Here is a 16,393-nt window from a genome sequence, read left to right on the forward strand (position 1 = left end):
TTTTCTATACATTTGGCTTCATAGATTCATTTAATTATTAGTTAGTAATCTCTGGCTCTCCTCCACAGTGTGTCTTTTGTCCTATCTCCCTCCCCTCGACAGGATCATGTCAGTTGTCTGTCCCTCCCTGAGCCTGGTTCTGCCAGAGGTTTCTTCCTGTTAAAAGGGAGTTTTTCCTTCCCACTATCGCCAAGTGCTTGCTCACAGGGGGTTGTCTGATTGGGTCTTTACCTTACAATATAAAGCGCCTTGAAGTGACCGTTGTTGTCATTTGACGCTATGTAAATAAAACTGGAATGAACTCAATTCCATAGGACAAATCACTTCTAATATATAAATCAGATCATGTGGAAAATATCAAAGTATTAAAAAACAGAAGGAGACAGACAGAGGACTGAAAATGTCACGGGACAAAAGTAGATATGGTGTTACCTGTGCTCTCAAGATGTTTGCAAATGACATGGAAAGACACAGATATTGATCCTTCACTGGTAATTTTTGCAGTTTGACTGATAACTTTGCTAGGAATGACAAAAACAAAGTCTAAAACATACTCTGGGAGCTGAAACCTGTGGAGAGTGAAGAATAAAACGTTGGACACAAACATGCTTACAATTACAGGATGTTGTGTGAGTGTTTGAGTTTTTTAGTTTTGAAAGAGTTTCTCTTTTTAGTTAAAGACGGCTTTCTGTTTTGTAAAGAAACTTAGTATCTTGCATATCATTTGTATTCTGCACTTATACACTGTGAACACAAGATAATGACATGTTATCAAAAATGCACAAACTGAAAATAAATAAATAGCCACACCATGTACCCACAAATTTGCAAAAAAACCAAGTAATAAAATCTGCTATGCAACCAAATATCATTCAGTATTAAGGACTGTTTGAATTCCACAGCACAGTTGGACACAGTTCTCATTTCAGTCCAGTGAGTGGACCATCTGTTCCACTAAACTGCATGTGTGTGGTTGTAAGTACATACTTGAATAGCTTGTGCCACTTTCTGAAGGATCCTTGTGGTTCTCCGGCCTCCAGCAAGCTAGCAGCCACAGCAAGAGCATTTTCTTTGATGAGCAACCTATCGATCTCCATGTGAAGCAGCTCTTCATGCTAGTCACGTAGTCAAAAGACAGAAAAGTATTTAAAAGTTGGCAAAACTGGTCAGCATAAATATCTCCAAATACATTTTACTACTGTCATCGTCCTAGGTTTCTGAGTTTAGGACTTTACCTCAACGTTTTATATTGTTTATTTTTTTCTATTCTTTTTTTCTGATCTGTGAGCTTCTGGAGCTGGAGCAGTAATACCTGAAGGAAAGAAATATTACTTGTTAATATGCAGCTTATTTTGTTAATGTGCAACTTCTTCATATATATATACAAAACATTTTATGTGTAGGACACATACAAATCTGCACTAACTGCAGTATGAAGATGAAAATAAACCTTAAAGGTTTCTCAGGACACTGACTTTTGTTCTACCGTTGTAAATACCGCTTTTGTTGGTGGTTTTCATTACAAATAAACGTTTGTTAGTTCTCTGCGTGATAATATCAAAACAACATGCATACAATTACAGGATGTTTCTTTTTGTTTTTTTGTGATCTGCATATTGTGATTGTGAGCTGTTCCTAAAATGAATTTATTGACTGTGAGTATGCAGGTTTCCTCCACTGCTCCTTTTCCAACACTAATTTCATTCATGAGCTCCTCTTTGACTCTGTCTGCCTCCACAGCAGTTCTGGCCTGCTGTAACACATCACTGTAACGCTCCTCCTCTGCAAGGGAAATCACAGTGTTGCACGAGCGCAGCAATAAAGAGTTGAATTTGTGTCAGTGCTTATAAGGGAGGACTATAAATCAGCTGAACAATTTGAGCTTGATGCTTTTCAGTAAAATTGAGTTAGAAAGAAAACCAAGGAAACAGATATTTCTAAGGATGATTCAGTTTACTGGCAACATCCTTATGAGGTCCAGTAACATGGCTGCAAACTGGTGTAATATGTATTTACATGTAAAATGTGTGTACTGTATGAATGACTGTGCATACGTAGGATTTGTGGCAAATTCAAGCTGAGCCTGGGAAACACTGCAACTCCAGTCAGTGAGATCTCCTGCAGTAGTAGGAAAGCCACCTGCACCTGAAGCTTCTTCCTAAAAACCTCTGGGATGCCTGGGAAGTAGAGCACCCATAGTAACTGCACCATACTGGCTTCAACATAACCCTGTCACTCACACAAAAGCAACACAGGTAAAAGAAACCATCAACATTCATTTTAAAATAACTTAAATATCCACAATAGAAGCAGTCCAAAGATAAACTCGCCTCAGCGGGAACGACCATGGGCCAACCAGGTCTAACCTCATGTTCAAAGTCTGTCATCTGCCCCACTTCCTCCTCATCAGTATCGTCCCCCTTCTCTTTTTCAGGCTGTATACTGTATTTATAGCCCACGTGGCCAGTATTCCTTAGGATCACATCAGCTTTGCTTACAAGATGAAAAAGCTAGGAGGAAAGGGCAAAGATTAAACCGAGAGGGGAAACACTCGTCTGCTTTTTAAAGCGGGCTGTGCCTTTAGTTTCATCATGTCAAGCAGCTTATGGCAAACGGACAAAGTGCTCCACCTAGTGTCCTGTATATTTTGTAGAGCAAACATTCTTTTCGTTTTAGAGAAGCACCTTTTACATCTTATAGTTTGTGAAAATATCAGAAAGGTGAAAAGATAGAAGGGAAACAAACAAGCAAAAACATAAAACATTTCACAGCTGTACACATGCATGAACAATCAGGGCTGTTTCAGAACCTTCTTAATTATAAATCTGGATAAATACAAGAGAACAACACAGGAGTAAGATAGAGAGAGAGAGAGAGAGAGAGAGAGAGACAGCGCCAGAGAGAAGAATGCTGAACAGACAGGAAGGTCGAAGAAATGTTCTGCTGAATCGCTATTTCAACTAAATCAAAAATCAATGTGTCCTTGTTTTGAATATCAATGATAACTGGTCCGGATGGCTTGCATACACAAAGAAGGAGTGGAGGTGGTGTGGAAAACTAGGCAGTGACATTTAAAGTTTATGTGCTTCCTCTCAGCAGTATTTCTAGTGTTAAAAAAAAACAAGGTAAAATGCCAACTTAAACATTCCATCTTTAAACAATCTGTCTTAATGACAATTATCATGCTGTCGCCAGAAAGAATTAACAGGCAACAACAGAGAGAATTTGAATCGGAAAAAGGGAAAATAACCATCAGTGTGAGGAAAAACAAATAATCATAAAGCAAACTTCACCAAGGCAGCAAACAAGATTCATAATGAACAATCACAAACAAATGTGACGCCCTCTCTTTCGGGCTCATCAGTGTTCCCTTCAAAATGGCAGCATGCTTCACTCCTCTAAGTTTTTAAAAAAATCTAATTAGTTTTGTCTGAGATATCAGGCGTGACACATGGGTGAGCAAACAGATGGCAACAGAACAACAAGGACAAGGAAAGCAGGATAAAAGAACATCAAGGAGGAAAAATGAACACACGATAATGGAGAGCTACATAAACAAACTCAAATCCGTACTCGGTCCTGCGATTACCAGATCTAATGAAATGCAAATTCCATCATTATCAGTGGGATTACAATAACAGAAATATAGAAATATGGAAAATGTAGCTCATAGTTCCACTTTTTAAGGGTACAAAACTATGTTTTTCTTTTCAATATTTTGTGGAACCTTCCTCCCTCTTCAAGGCCCTCACAGAAACCACCCTCTGCTTGCTTAATGGTGGGTTCAACAGCCATTTGCATGCTCTTCAGGAGAATAAAACAAATGAACATGCAAACTATAAGACTTCAAACTTAAATCCTTACAAAGACCAAAGGTAATGAATAGAAAACTAAGGATGCTCTTAACTAAGAATAAGGAATTGCAACTCGAAACACTGGGAAACAGACCCAGGACCATAGCACTGCGTCACATGTGAGATCTTCTGCCAATGATATAACACTGAAGCAGCTGTCCATAAAAAATTAGTGACAATTCCCAAAGTTTTGGCACTTCCTGTTAATTAGATTTACATCCCTATATTGATGTAAATCTGCTGAAATTGAACCTGAGATTTGCTACTTACGTAGTGTTATTTTATTTTAAATTGAATTTGCTCAAGCTCAGAGTCTCAGCTGTCCAAATCAAACTGTTATAAAGTAATCAGATGTTAAATTCAGCTGTCAGGTCAGCCCTGTATCTGTACCTGCTGACCAAAGCCCAAATAGGTGGGTTCAAGGCTGTAGATGATTATTGATGCTTCTCCTCTGAGAATGATCTCATATAAAGGCCCCTCCTCTACATGGCACTGTGCAACCACCTGAAAACCAGTACAACAGATTCAGTTATTCAGGGTTTGTTTTTTAATTCAGTCTCAACAGTGTTTAAAACCCAGTTTTCCTCGACTTTAGACAAACAACTTGCTTCCAGGTTATTAATCTTTGCAGTCAATATATATGAAATGCCCTTATTTTTCTGGGTCACTATAGGCAATACAGCTAATATTTTTACACTGACAAGTATCTTAGGTGATTTGATTAATAAATATACTCTGTAGATGAATAAGTAATGAAAATAGTTTTAGACGGAGCCCTTATTGAATTATACATTTACATCTATTCTCCAGTTACTAAAGGGAATATAAATAACTATAGATCATGAAGATTACGCTGAGTTATATAAGACTATTCTATTGTATCAGTACTTAAAAACCAAGGAATATCCACACTGATTTAGCAAGCCAGTATTATATACGGCACAGAGGGAATGACTTGCCCTTTAGCTGCTGGCTTTCTCTGTTCCCTGACAAACTAGAAATCTCAGGGACACCCTGATTTGTTTACGTGTGCATTTGCCTACCTCTTCCACACCCACAGGATAATGTGTGCTGCTATGTCCATCTGCACCAGGCCTGGAGATTACAGGAGATGGCAAGGCAGGTGTTACAGAGGAGCGCGTCTGACTTTCTGAATCGTTTTGCTTCTCATTCTTTTTTCCTTTCTTTCCATAAGAGCAAAGAGTAAAACAAGAAATCCCTAAAGTTAAATATATTTTTCTTGCAAATAGAGAAAAACTCCACGTTATAGCGTTATAAATGGCACATTTCTCAAGAGAGAAAAATAAGAAAAATGAATGATAGACAAAACAAATCTTTTTCAAGAAGAATTCATATTTTTATTTGCAGCGCCATATTTTTATCCTACTGCTCAACTACTTTAGATTTTCATGATTAAGAGTAAAAAACAAATCCTTTTTAACTTATATGGACTCGGTGTGGAAGTGGAGATAAAAGCAGTGATGCTGCGCTAAAGCCCAGTATGGCTACAAGGACCATATTTATGATATTCCCTCTCTTTGGCATCGTACAGATCAAAGAGTTAAAAACCCCCCCACTGTTGATCATTTGAAGCAGCACATTTACTCAGAATTAGGCTAACTAGCAAGGACTTGTACATATGCTTGTACAGAAGTAAATTATATAAGCACTGTCTATCAGGTGCATCATTAACACATAATGTAATACCCAAGTGAGGAAGAAAATCTTCAGCACCCACACCCCAAAGAACTCATTTTGTCTCTCTGTTCTACTCTCTCCTTCCCTATGGGATCAAATTGGGTGCATCCATCAAGTTAATTAAACAGAGTGTTCTATAATTAAGAGGAATTTTAATAGGCAAGCAGCAGGAAACAGGTCAGGATAGATTGCAGTGAAGTGCTGAATAAACATGGATGAGAATGAAAGAGATTTAGTGAGTGAAGCCATCTCAAAGCCATACTGGAGACGTTCTATATTAAATCACTGACCATGGCTACATTATAGCCAAAGGCTATCTATGTGTGTGTGGGAAAGCTTCACTACATGCATATACACGCAAGACACCCTTCAAGTCTGCATGCACAATTGCTAGAGTGCCAAAGAACGCAAAAGTACTTGTGAGCCAGCTTATAAACTCATTATAATGAGTGAATGATAGAGATGCAATCAGCAGGGGGCACTGTTGTATGATCACTGTCATGGACATTGTTTTGTGTGACAAGACTGCCTAGGAAATCACAAATTAATACATCCATCATTGTATGATGTAAGACAGAAGAAACACTGTAGATCTTACAAAACATTTTTGGTGGATAAGACTTCTTAAAATCATTTGGGAGCCTGGGGGCAAACAAACAAACAACAACAAAAAACCTGCTTTTTAAAAATGTGGGCATTCTAAGAAAGAGGTTAAAACTCACTGGTGCGGACAGGGGAACAGATGGTGAGACAGCAGATAATGACTCTGCAAGAGTTCAGCTCAAAACAGAAATAGGACACTCTGACATTCTCGTATCTGTCTTTTGCTCTTCAATCTATTCTTTCCTTTACGCACACAGTGGGCGTGACTGTGTTTTCTGGGTTCAGACTACTAAACCAACATCTCTTTTTCAGCAGCCTGTCAGGAGACTAAAAAGAATAATGGGAAATAAGTATCATAATGAGTTATACTTGTGGACTTGGCTTTAGAGATTTACCACTGATAGACATTACATCTTAAATTGTACAATGACAACTGACAGCTGAGATGATTCCACTGAAACACCCTCTTTAATTTGATCTTACAGATTTTAAGTTACCAGAATTGGTGCTCAGTCCTCAATACTGGGACTGAGATGAATGGGACTTCATCTCAAATCATGACTTGCAATATGTCCTTTCTCTCTCCACTTTATTGATCAATAAAATGCACATATAAAATAATAAACAGATATTTAAAATCTTCAATAACTGCAAAGTTCTTACTTAAGCGTTGCACATTTATACATTCAGCAATCACGGAGCAACGCTGTGAAACCACCTTGCAAATTTTAGGACCAGTATTGTCTCTCTTTCAGCTCAGCTTTGTTTTGCTGTTGTTGTTTGTTGATGTGACAATTTAGCTGCTAAATGCTCCACTACTGTAAGCAGCTATTGTCTAACAGTGTCTATCTGCGGTTTAGTACTGAGCAGGTGTGAGATTTGTTTGTTGAGAACAGCTGCGTCTGGCAGTTGAAAAGGACTGAAAGCAGTGAAAAAAGAACCGCAGCACTAATGTCGCGAGGGGACGACTAAAATGTGAGCTAAATTAACTACAAATATTAGTAAAGCATTTTCTCATCACCGTGAAGGTTCATCACAATAAATGACCATTTTTCATAATGTTTTTAAAAATTCACTATGGTTACATCATATAGGTACAAGCAGAATTTGGTGAAAACACATCTTTAACTCTACATAAGACTTTTTTTTTAAAGTTGCTTGCGTTGTTGTCAAGATTAAGGTCCATCATTTGAGCAAGATGACTAAAGCTGATACAATATCTTGTACCTTTTTCTCTTACAATACATTATTAATACGCAGGCAAAAACAAGCAACAGGTTCTCTAAAATATTTCAGCTTCTAATTTGACTTCCAGTGTTTCTTGTGAAGTACTAATTGTATCAGAAAGATGGTATTGTTTTCCAGGGCAACATATAGTATCAACATAGCATCACATACGATTTTTCCACCCTGCTCTTGTCAGGGACCCTGGGTCGGAGCGACCCTGAGCAGTTATGAATTATATTGTTATATGTATAGGTGATACTGTGCTGCTGTTCTGTGTCCACATTTTTGTATAGGCAGGTATTTGTGGGTGTGTGTTTGGCTGTAGGATGGATGTCAAGCACCTGCAGGCCTGGTGGGTGTGGCCCTTCTAGGGGACTGGCCACACCCGAAGCTCCTGCCACACACCTGCTGCTGATCAGGGCTCATCGGGGGAGCTACTTAGGAGAGTCTTGGAGCTCCCCAGGAGAAGTGTGGAGCGCCAGACAGCAGCCAGCACGAGGAGTGCTGAGACACGGACTTTTCACGGAAAGACACGACACGGGAGTCAGGGGAGAGCAAGGGGATTTATTGTTGTTTTTTCCATTCACTGTAAATAAACGCACTGTTTACACACAGAGCTCTGCACCTGGGTCCTCCTTCCCTACATCCCCATGGCTTGCCCTGCCAAACCATAACAACTCTTCACTGTAAAATATGTGTTGTAGAAGACTTCTGTGTTTTCCATGATGCCTTCTGGTAGAATCGTAGAGCATCCTATTTGGGATCATATACTTATATGCTTCTTTTCTCTCCAGTTTGTGTATACAGTCATGTGAAAAATAAAGTTTTCACAGGAATCTATTTAGTCTTGTGAAAAACGAATTACATCCCATAATTGAGAGGCTTGAAGAACCACCTTTAGCACCAATAACTTTAAGTAATTGTCTTCTGTATGACTTTACCAGTCTCTTAATTCATGGCAGAGGAAACTACTGGGAAGACTGCCAACTGTCCTAAATGTTTTAACTCGTGAATAATCTTTCTCTTTGTAGAAAAACAGACTTGTTTGAAATTGACTATATAATCGTTCCCAGATTGATGGGCAGCAGCAGCAATGGTTTCCTGTTTGACACTGTGTTAAAACACTCCAGACCAGCAAACTCAAAACATTCACTGTTATAGTTGTTTTCACATTTGCTAATGATCAATCAAATGCATTCAATTAGCAGCACCTGACTGCTACTTACCCTTTTAATCCCTATGTAAGAAGTAAGGAAGGGCTTAGTTTTTCATAGAACTGTACAGAGTCCTGTAAAAAAGAAAGTTTTTCTCAGGACTGAAATCACCAGCATAGTCACATTAAGTTCAGTCAAATATAACTGCACATGAAACAGTACAAACATACTGGACATAAGATATATTATCACCTTGCACAATTACTAATAAGCTGCTATAGCGTCACTGTATGCAAAACTGCAAGGAATCTCAAGGGCATTAAAGCAGTTTTATCACTAAAATCAATAAGAAATCTCAAGGCATTAAAGTACCTTAATACTTCATATTCTCCAGACTCTTTGCAATGGCAAAGCTTAATCTAATCTAAATTAGTAATGTTGATGGTGGGAAAAATACTCTCACATTTGTCTCTTTTGTGATGTATATTAAGATTCAGTCTTTATTTGATAATTAAGAAAACTATGAGCACTCAAAAAGAAAATAAAGGTCTACAAAGCAATGTGTTTTTCCAGTGACAACACAAAGGGTTAGGGTTAGGGGAAAATGCATTAAAGGCTGTTTCTGACCCTTGTTGTCCACAAACAGACAATTAAAACTTGATCAAGGATCTTTATCCTGCCAGTCCTGCTATAAATTTTGGTTTTAACAAAACATGCTCCGAAATAAATGTTACTGCATTAGTTGTGACTGATCAGATAGTCGTTTAGTTGTGCAGTGATCTAATCCATCAGGCAGCTATAGAAAGTAGCTGCAGTACAATGTAAAAGGTGAACTAAGCCTTCTACTTTACTTCTTGCTGGAAAAGAGTTCCCATAGACAGAAAACCTACAGTGTCTGTCTATAGTGTGCTGCCTCCATCTGTGGAGTGGATCAGTGGAATAGATGGATAGAAAACAGTTAGCTCTATTGAAATTCCACTCTCCAAGGGCTGTGGTTTAATTACTGATAGGGATGTAATTAGCTGAACATGGCAAGATAGAGCAAGTTTTGTGTGGGAGAAAGAGACTTTAAAGAGAGTCTGTGCGAGCACAGTGAGGTCTCCATTTAATTAGCGAGACAGCCTGTGAGACGGATTGGTAAGAGAGGCTGCAATCTAAGAAGGAAAGGGTGAGGAAAGAGAGAAGAGAAGGGTGATACGGATTAGGTGGGAAAGAAAAGCACTGACACAAGAGCATGAAGAGGGGAAAGAGGAAAAGGAAAATTAAAAAATAAGCAATGTAAAGCCTTAAGATGAGGACAAGGACAGAAACAAAACGAAGACGATGATTGAAGGTGATAAATCTTTTAGCCCTATTGCATTAGCTGGTTCAAGGCCATGGATAGGCTGGCTACTTTAGTATTCACAGTTCATTTAAGGGGAGGTAAGCCAAAACCAAGGCTTGAATAAAGTACACAATCAGCAAATGTGTCTTGCCCAGATAATTTATAATGGATTTGGCTTGCAATTCAGGGGGTTAAATGTTAAATGCAGCTACTGGACTGACTCACCCCAATGGGGAGTTTAAAAATATGTTTGAAATCCATTTGGTTCTTGCTCCTGAATCTTGTCTATTCAGTAATCCAATTCTATTTTTGTTCTATAATCCAGTAGCTTTTACAGAGCACAGATGCTTTAGCATCCTGTGGTCCTGCAGCAAAATAACAGAAAAGCCACCCTCATTCTGTGCCAACTCATAAAGAAAAACCTAGGATGTAAATTGATAATTCCTAATTTGTGATGAAAGGCTATAATACTTTTTTCTTAACTTTTTTTGGTTATTTTCTTTTTTTTTTTATCCACTCATCCATTCATCCACTTTCTTCCACTTTCCAATTTTAGGATCGTGGGGGGGTTGGAGTCTATCCCAGCTACCACAGGACAAGAGGCAGTGTACACATTGGACAGGCTGCCAATCTGTTTGAGGGCTTAACAGAAAGAGACTGTCAGTCATTCGCATTCACATTCACACCTAGGGCTGATTTCAAATCACCATTAACCTAATCTGCCAACAGCATGTGTTGACTGTGGGAGGAACCCACATAGACACGGGGGAGAACATGCAAACTCAGCCAAAAGGCCCCACCCGGATGGTGGATTTGACCCAGAACCAGAAGTTTCTTCCTGTTACAACTGAGTTTTTTCTCCCCACTGTTACCAAGTGTTTGCTTATGCTGATTATTGGCATTTTATCTGTATTCTTGTTGTGTCTTTACCTTCCAATAAAAAGCACCTTGAGGTAAGTGTTGTGTTTTGACACTACATTAACACAACTGATTTGAATTGAATTAAACTGACCTTTTGACCTTAAGTTTGGAAACCCATAAGAACCCTAAGAAGCAGTATGGCTAATGTGAGCAGAGGGACTAACTTGTCAGAGCTGATGGGGGGAAAAAGGTTTATCAAACATAAGCAACTTATACAGTTCAGCAGTGTGAACCAGCACCTTCCTGCATGTAGAAAGAAAATGTGCTAGTGATCCGGCCATGCAGATGCCGAGAGAGAGTAGAAGGAGGCAGCAGGCAATCATCAAACATGATGAGGCAAGGATAAATTTGCGTATACTAAATGAGGTCATTCAAAGTTGCCTTTTAAAGCAGCGGTCCCCAACCCCCGGGCCTCGGACCGGTACCGGTCCGTGAGTCGTTTGGTACCGGGCCGTGAGAGTTGAGGCTCAGGTGTGAAATGTATGGTTTTCAGGGTTTTTATCGGTTTTCAGCGTTATTTTGTTATCGTTTTTATCGTTAACTCGGTTTTCCTGGGTCTTTTCACGTGTGTTATGAATAAATCTTTTTTTCGGTACCGGTACTAGTTTTATTTTGTTGTATTTATCCGCGACACCTTAAAGGCTGGTCAATGAAAATATGGTCGGGCATAAACTGGTCCGTGGCACAAAAAAGGTTGGGGACTGCTGTTTTAAAGGCATTGTGAGATTATGCTTTATAGAAAATAATTTTAAGTATGCAACTTTGACGAACTGAGATGCATTTTTAGGGGTTTAATCAATGTTCTTCTACAAGCATGTCATGCAACTGAGCAGTCATCTTGGTAAAAGCTCTGTGCAGTTACTCGGACAGTCATTTTAACTGCCATTGTTAATATTGTAGATCTCTCTTTTATAAAATCTCTGTTTTATTTAATTCTGGGAGTAGGTCGTTACACTATAACATAACAGATACTGCCAATTTACATTTTACAATAGATACTTCTGGAATATAATTATGTGGGACTTTTATTTGCTTAGTCATTATTGTAATGTATTTTCTACTAAAAGTGTCACTGTTGAATATATAGCTGTAAAATTATACAACAATCAACTGAATAACTTACAGTGTCTGGTTGATAAATGCAACATTTTAATAGTGTGTGGTGTAAATATACCTGATGTTACTATGTCTCTGGTCATCCAGAAAAGCCCAGCAATAGGACACAGGAATCAGGAAGCAGTTGGTTATGGTGATTGGTTTGTGAGTTTGTGTGTAGTTTAATACACAATAAAAATCTACTGTGCTGGAGGAGAAGTCGAGGCCGGGGTAATGGGCTTCTGCGTGCAGCTTCACCACCTCATGCTGCGTGTGTCCCTGGTAATTTACTTCAAGAAACTGGCAAACACATGAAAGAAGAGAAGAAGAGTTTTTTAACTATGTTAGTAAGTGAACAGAGAATACAGTTTAGTTATTCACAATAGTTCCTCATCTTTTGGTCTTTTTAAACCTTTAATCTCAATAAGGCTACTCAAAGAAAAAGGTTATCCTATAGCTCAGTGAAAGCATGGGTTTTAGATAATTATAATGGGTGAAAAGAAAAAATTATTGCTGATTTAATTTCAATGTAAACCCAACTGGGGTCAAAACACCCAGGTGAAGAATGAAAATAAATGCACCATGTAAGAAAAAGATTGCATCAAAGTTACCACATCCACAGTTCTTGACTCTCAATCCTTATAGAAAGCTGAATTAAAGCATACCCACACCTCAGCCTGATGTCCGTCTCCTAAAACCACAGACTGGAAAGATATATAGGACTAATGTGAATTTTGATATATTCATCAAAATAATGCACACTTCTTTTTCAGAGTATGGTCTTGCAGTTGGAAGAAATAAAAATAACTGAATTGTTTTTGTTGCTTACTTTAAACAGATGACTCCTACACCGCAGGTTCATAGGCCTTTCACAAACCTTGACACACTTTTTTTGAAACATTTATTGTGATTCTGCCATGGGAACCAAACTTGTCAACAATATTCATCTAATCTACAGCTTCACTCAGACATGCCAGGTGTTTGAAAGCCTCAAGCTTTTTAATGAGCTCACAAAATTTGAGCTATAATAATGAAAATAAGGACATTCTGTATGCAATATCTGACCTTAAATTCACTGATCATTACAGAATTCAACAAAACTATATTTCATATTTTTCAATTTAGAGTTTATCAAAACTTAATTTGGGGTTAGTGCCAAAAAACATCAGTGATTTTGCACTGTCAAATCTCTATTTGTTTAATTTGGAGGCAACTGTCTTTAAGGGCACATACTGCGTTCCAAGAATATCAAAACACAGTAGACTCACTTCTGCACAGCAAACTTCACAAACAGATATTACGAAGCGTTAAAAGAGTATTTAGATATGAGCAATAACACAAAATAAGATTAATCTGAGTTAAAGGTATGATACAGATAAGTACAGCTAAATGATTAAACAGCATGTTTCAGCAAAAATAGAATCATTAGAACTGTACTTGATGAAATTAGAAATAAAAACAACCAAAAAACAACAATTTGTACTCTATACTGCGGTCTCCTGGGGTCTCACACAGAGAGAAAGGTTCTATAAGTGAGAGTTTTATGGAGACAGGCAGAGAGGATATATTCTTTAGAATCAGCTTCTCGTGTAGGGGTCTTTCTCCTTTGACCTGTAACACACAGAAACCTTTTAAATTAAGTGAACAACAACAAAGAGACGTGTCTGAAGCACAGGTATTAAACTGCTGCAGTTTGAATTATTAATAGTTAAAGGTTGGTTAAAAATAATCAAAATGTTAACAGAAATATACATAAAGGAGGCAAATGAGATTAACATTCATGAGAGCTGCAGTTTATGGGACCTTTGATGATTGTCCACATAACCTTTAGACAACATTTAAAACAGTTATGGGATGCAATCATAAAAGCATTGCAGAGTATTACAAAAAATATGCTTTTAAAAAAGTACTAAAAATGCAATGTTTGGTATTCTTGCTCATGACTAACCTTCTTCATGTAGAAGCTGCTTTGAGGAAAATGCTGACCAGTGGAGCTACGAAGTGACAAATAACATCCACAGACATGATCTTCTCCTGGTAGCACCTGCACCAACAAAAGCATAGCACGCTTGATGCTCACATACAACCTGGGAAGCCAAAAGTCTGTACATGTAGTATACTGCATATTGAGCTGCAGCATCTGTTCTAATGCACAGATTGGCTATGATTATTCACTTTCAGGACATACACACAAACAGTTTCACCTTAGGACAGTCTGAAGACACTGTGAGCTGGAAAAAAGCTCACAGTATCACAGAATGAGGCTGACCATCTTTCTGCTAGAAGAAGTTACTCCACGTCTTGGAGCATATAGGTTTAGGAGTTGAGAAAGGAGGTAGGAAACTCTGGCTAGGCAAGTTTCCACCTTTGTGGGTTTTTGAAGTGGGTTGTGAGTTATCAATCTTCCTGTTCATCCGGTGTACTCGCATGCCAAGGTTGAAGAGCTTGAAGTGATATTGATATGACTCATGGCTTACAAAGCAAAGAGAGCTCAAGGCAGATTCTTGGTGTCATATTATTCACTTCTGCAAAAGGACTTCACACTAAGTCAAAATTGAATTTGTGAAAATGAAATAGTGATTTCTACCTGAAGTGTGTGCCTAAGTCGAGGCCGGGACGAAAAGGTCGGTCAATGGCAACTGTAGTTCCAGTGCCAGTGGCAGAGAGCAGGACAGTGTGCGCCTGACTGTCCTGTATAAAGATCTCCAACTTGCCCTCGAACTGAATCATGTCCTTCAGGTGTGCCACAACCTTGAGCTCCAGCTGGCCCCGTGGCAGTACAGCTGCCTCACTGGACTCAACACGCTAAAAGGACTCTCTGGTGACCTAAGGAAACATAGGAGTTATAATCTGAGTCAACTTACAGTGTGAACCTGATGAGCTAAGGTGTTACCACAGAAAGCCTCACCTAGAAAAGAGGGGCAGTGCGGTCCTTCCAGTAGCTCTTTCCATCACTGAAATGTGGTGCTTGAAAATATCTCCCCTGTGCGGGCGTTTTCTATAACTGTGTGGCACAATGCTACTGAGATCCTTGAGAGATAGATGTGTGTATATCATATAGCTGAATAATCACATCACCACTTCTATGCGGCATGAGATCCTTGAGTTGGAAATAGAGCAGCAGCTCTTTGCCTGACATATAGTAAGTAAGACAAAACATATCCCTACTCTGAGGAAGGCTAATGTGTGGATGCACGTTAAATAAGACAAGTGTAACTTATGCTAAAATCTGCTATAAAATACACAGAGATGTAAACAGGAGAATAGCTTTTAAAATAGAGCTGCTGCAACATAGCTATATATATTTATTTTATTTCGCAGCTTTGCGGATTGTTCGATTGCACTTTTCCAAATAAAGACCAGTGTAATGAGAAAACAGACGTAAATCTAATAAATCTCTGCAGTCTTTAAACACAGCAGATAGCTTTTCATTGTGCTCAGCGTAGTGTACATATATCTGACAAAGCAGTGGTCGAAATCGCAATCAATGTTCTATACAGAAGCTCTGCTGATCTATGGTTGGAGCATAAACTTTTAATTGGGGTTTTGAAAATGAGCGTCCTATTAATGCGGTGAAGCTTCCGTGCTTTCACTGCCTTATAGCACAACAAAGTAAATCGGTGCTTAAAAATATTTTCACTCAAACTTAAATATAAAGCTTTCACTACATTTTGACATTGAAAGCCACCTTCTCAGTTTGAAGGAGAGATGATACGTATGAGGAAAAATGTCAAACAGCCAAAACTTGACCAGTGAGTGACTTTGGAAGTCGCAGATCACTTTCTCAGCATTTGTACAATCGAGGAAAGAGGCTGCCGAAAGCTGGCTTGGACCGGGTCGATACCAGGGTGATCGTGGTGAAGGGGTGGGTGGAGTCAAAAGAGGAGAAAGAGCACAGGGTTGACTCCCCTGGGTAAGGAGCAAGACGACTGGAATCTCAATAATCACATCAAACCTGCTGCATCACACAGCTCGATTAGCATTGATTGCTTTTAAATGCAGCACAAGACGGAAGGGTTTAGAATTCTGATTTGTGCTGTATGGTCTGCTGCTATCAACAGCGCATAAAAGCTTAATAAATCCTGTATTGATGGTGCAGAGACTACTGCCAGCCAAGTTTGATGTCAAACAGTAATACAGAGCGACAAAATCGACTGTCAAAAAAAAGCAGCAAACTCAAAATTAATATTCTGAGTTTTAATAACGTTTCTCTTTCAGTTTTCCAGTTCTTATGTATCACTGACAGGAGAATTTAAAAAACATGAATAAAAGTCTGCTTATGTAAGGGATTCTCCAGGAAAGCAAATGTGTTCATGTGCAGCCTGCAGTGCTCACACAATTCTTCACTGCCTGTCTGAATGGTTCGACACCATATAAGATAACAGAAGGCCAGGATGGATGAGGAATGAAGTCGTTCCCACGGATGGTCACTTAAATGACAAGACAGACTGGGTACCTTATGCAATATCCCCGTGATCTTCTGTCATCAGGTCTATTTGTGTGGTTCTTTGCCAGCC

The 16,393-nt window shown here is 38.8% G+C and overlaps 1 protein-coding gene across 1 annotated transcript in view; it reads right to left on the reverse strand.

The window, feature by feature from the left end:
- Window positions 1–16,393, reverse strand: part of LOC113027274 (hydrocephalus-inducing protein) — a 75,905-nt gene that overhangs the window by 31,405 nt on the left and 28,107 nt on the right. The window contains 13 exon segments of the mRNA XM_075410379.1: window positions 433–569; window positions 988–1,115; window positions 1,655–1,782; window positions 2,055–2,229; window positions 2,331–2,510; window positions 4,245–4,358; window positions 4,898–4,949; window positions 13,360–13,487; window positions 13,825–13,853; window positions 13,856–13,924; window positions 13,927–13,963; window positions 14,081–14,348; window positions 14,464–14,690. Of these exon segments, the coding sequence (XP_075266494.1) occupies window positions 433–569; window positions 988–1,115; window positions 1,655–1,782; window positions 2,055–2,229; window positions 2,331–2,510; window positions 4,245–4,358; window positions 4,898–4,949; window positions 13,360–13,487; window positions 13,825–13,853; window positions 13,856–13,924; window positions 13,927–13,963; window positions 14,081–14,348; window positions 14,464–14,690 (1,672 nt within the window).

This window comes from Astatotilapia calliptera, chromosome 7 (genome assembly GCF_900246225.1).
Source record: "Astatotilapia calliptera chromosome 7, fAstCal1.2, whole genome shotgun sequence".
NCBI lineage: Eukaryota > Metazoa > Chordata > Actinopteri > Cichliformes > Cichlidae > Astatotilapia > Astatotilapia calliptera.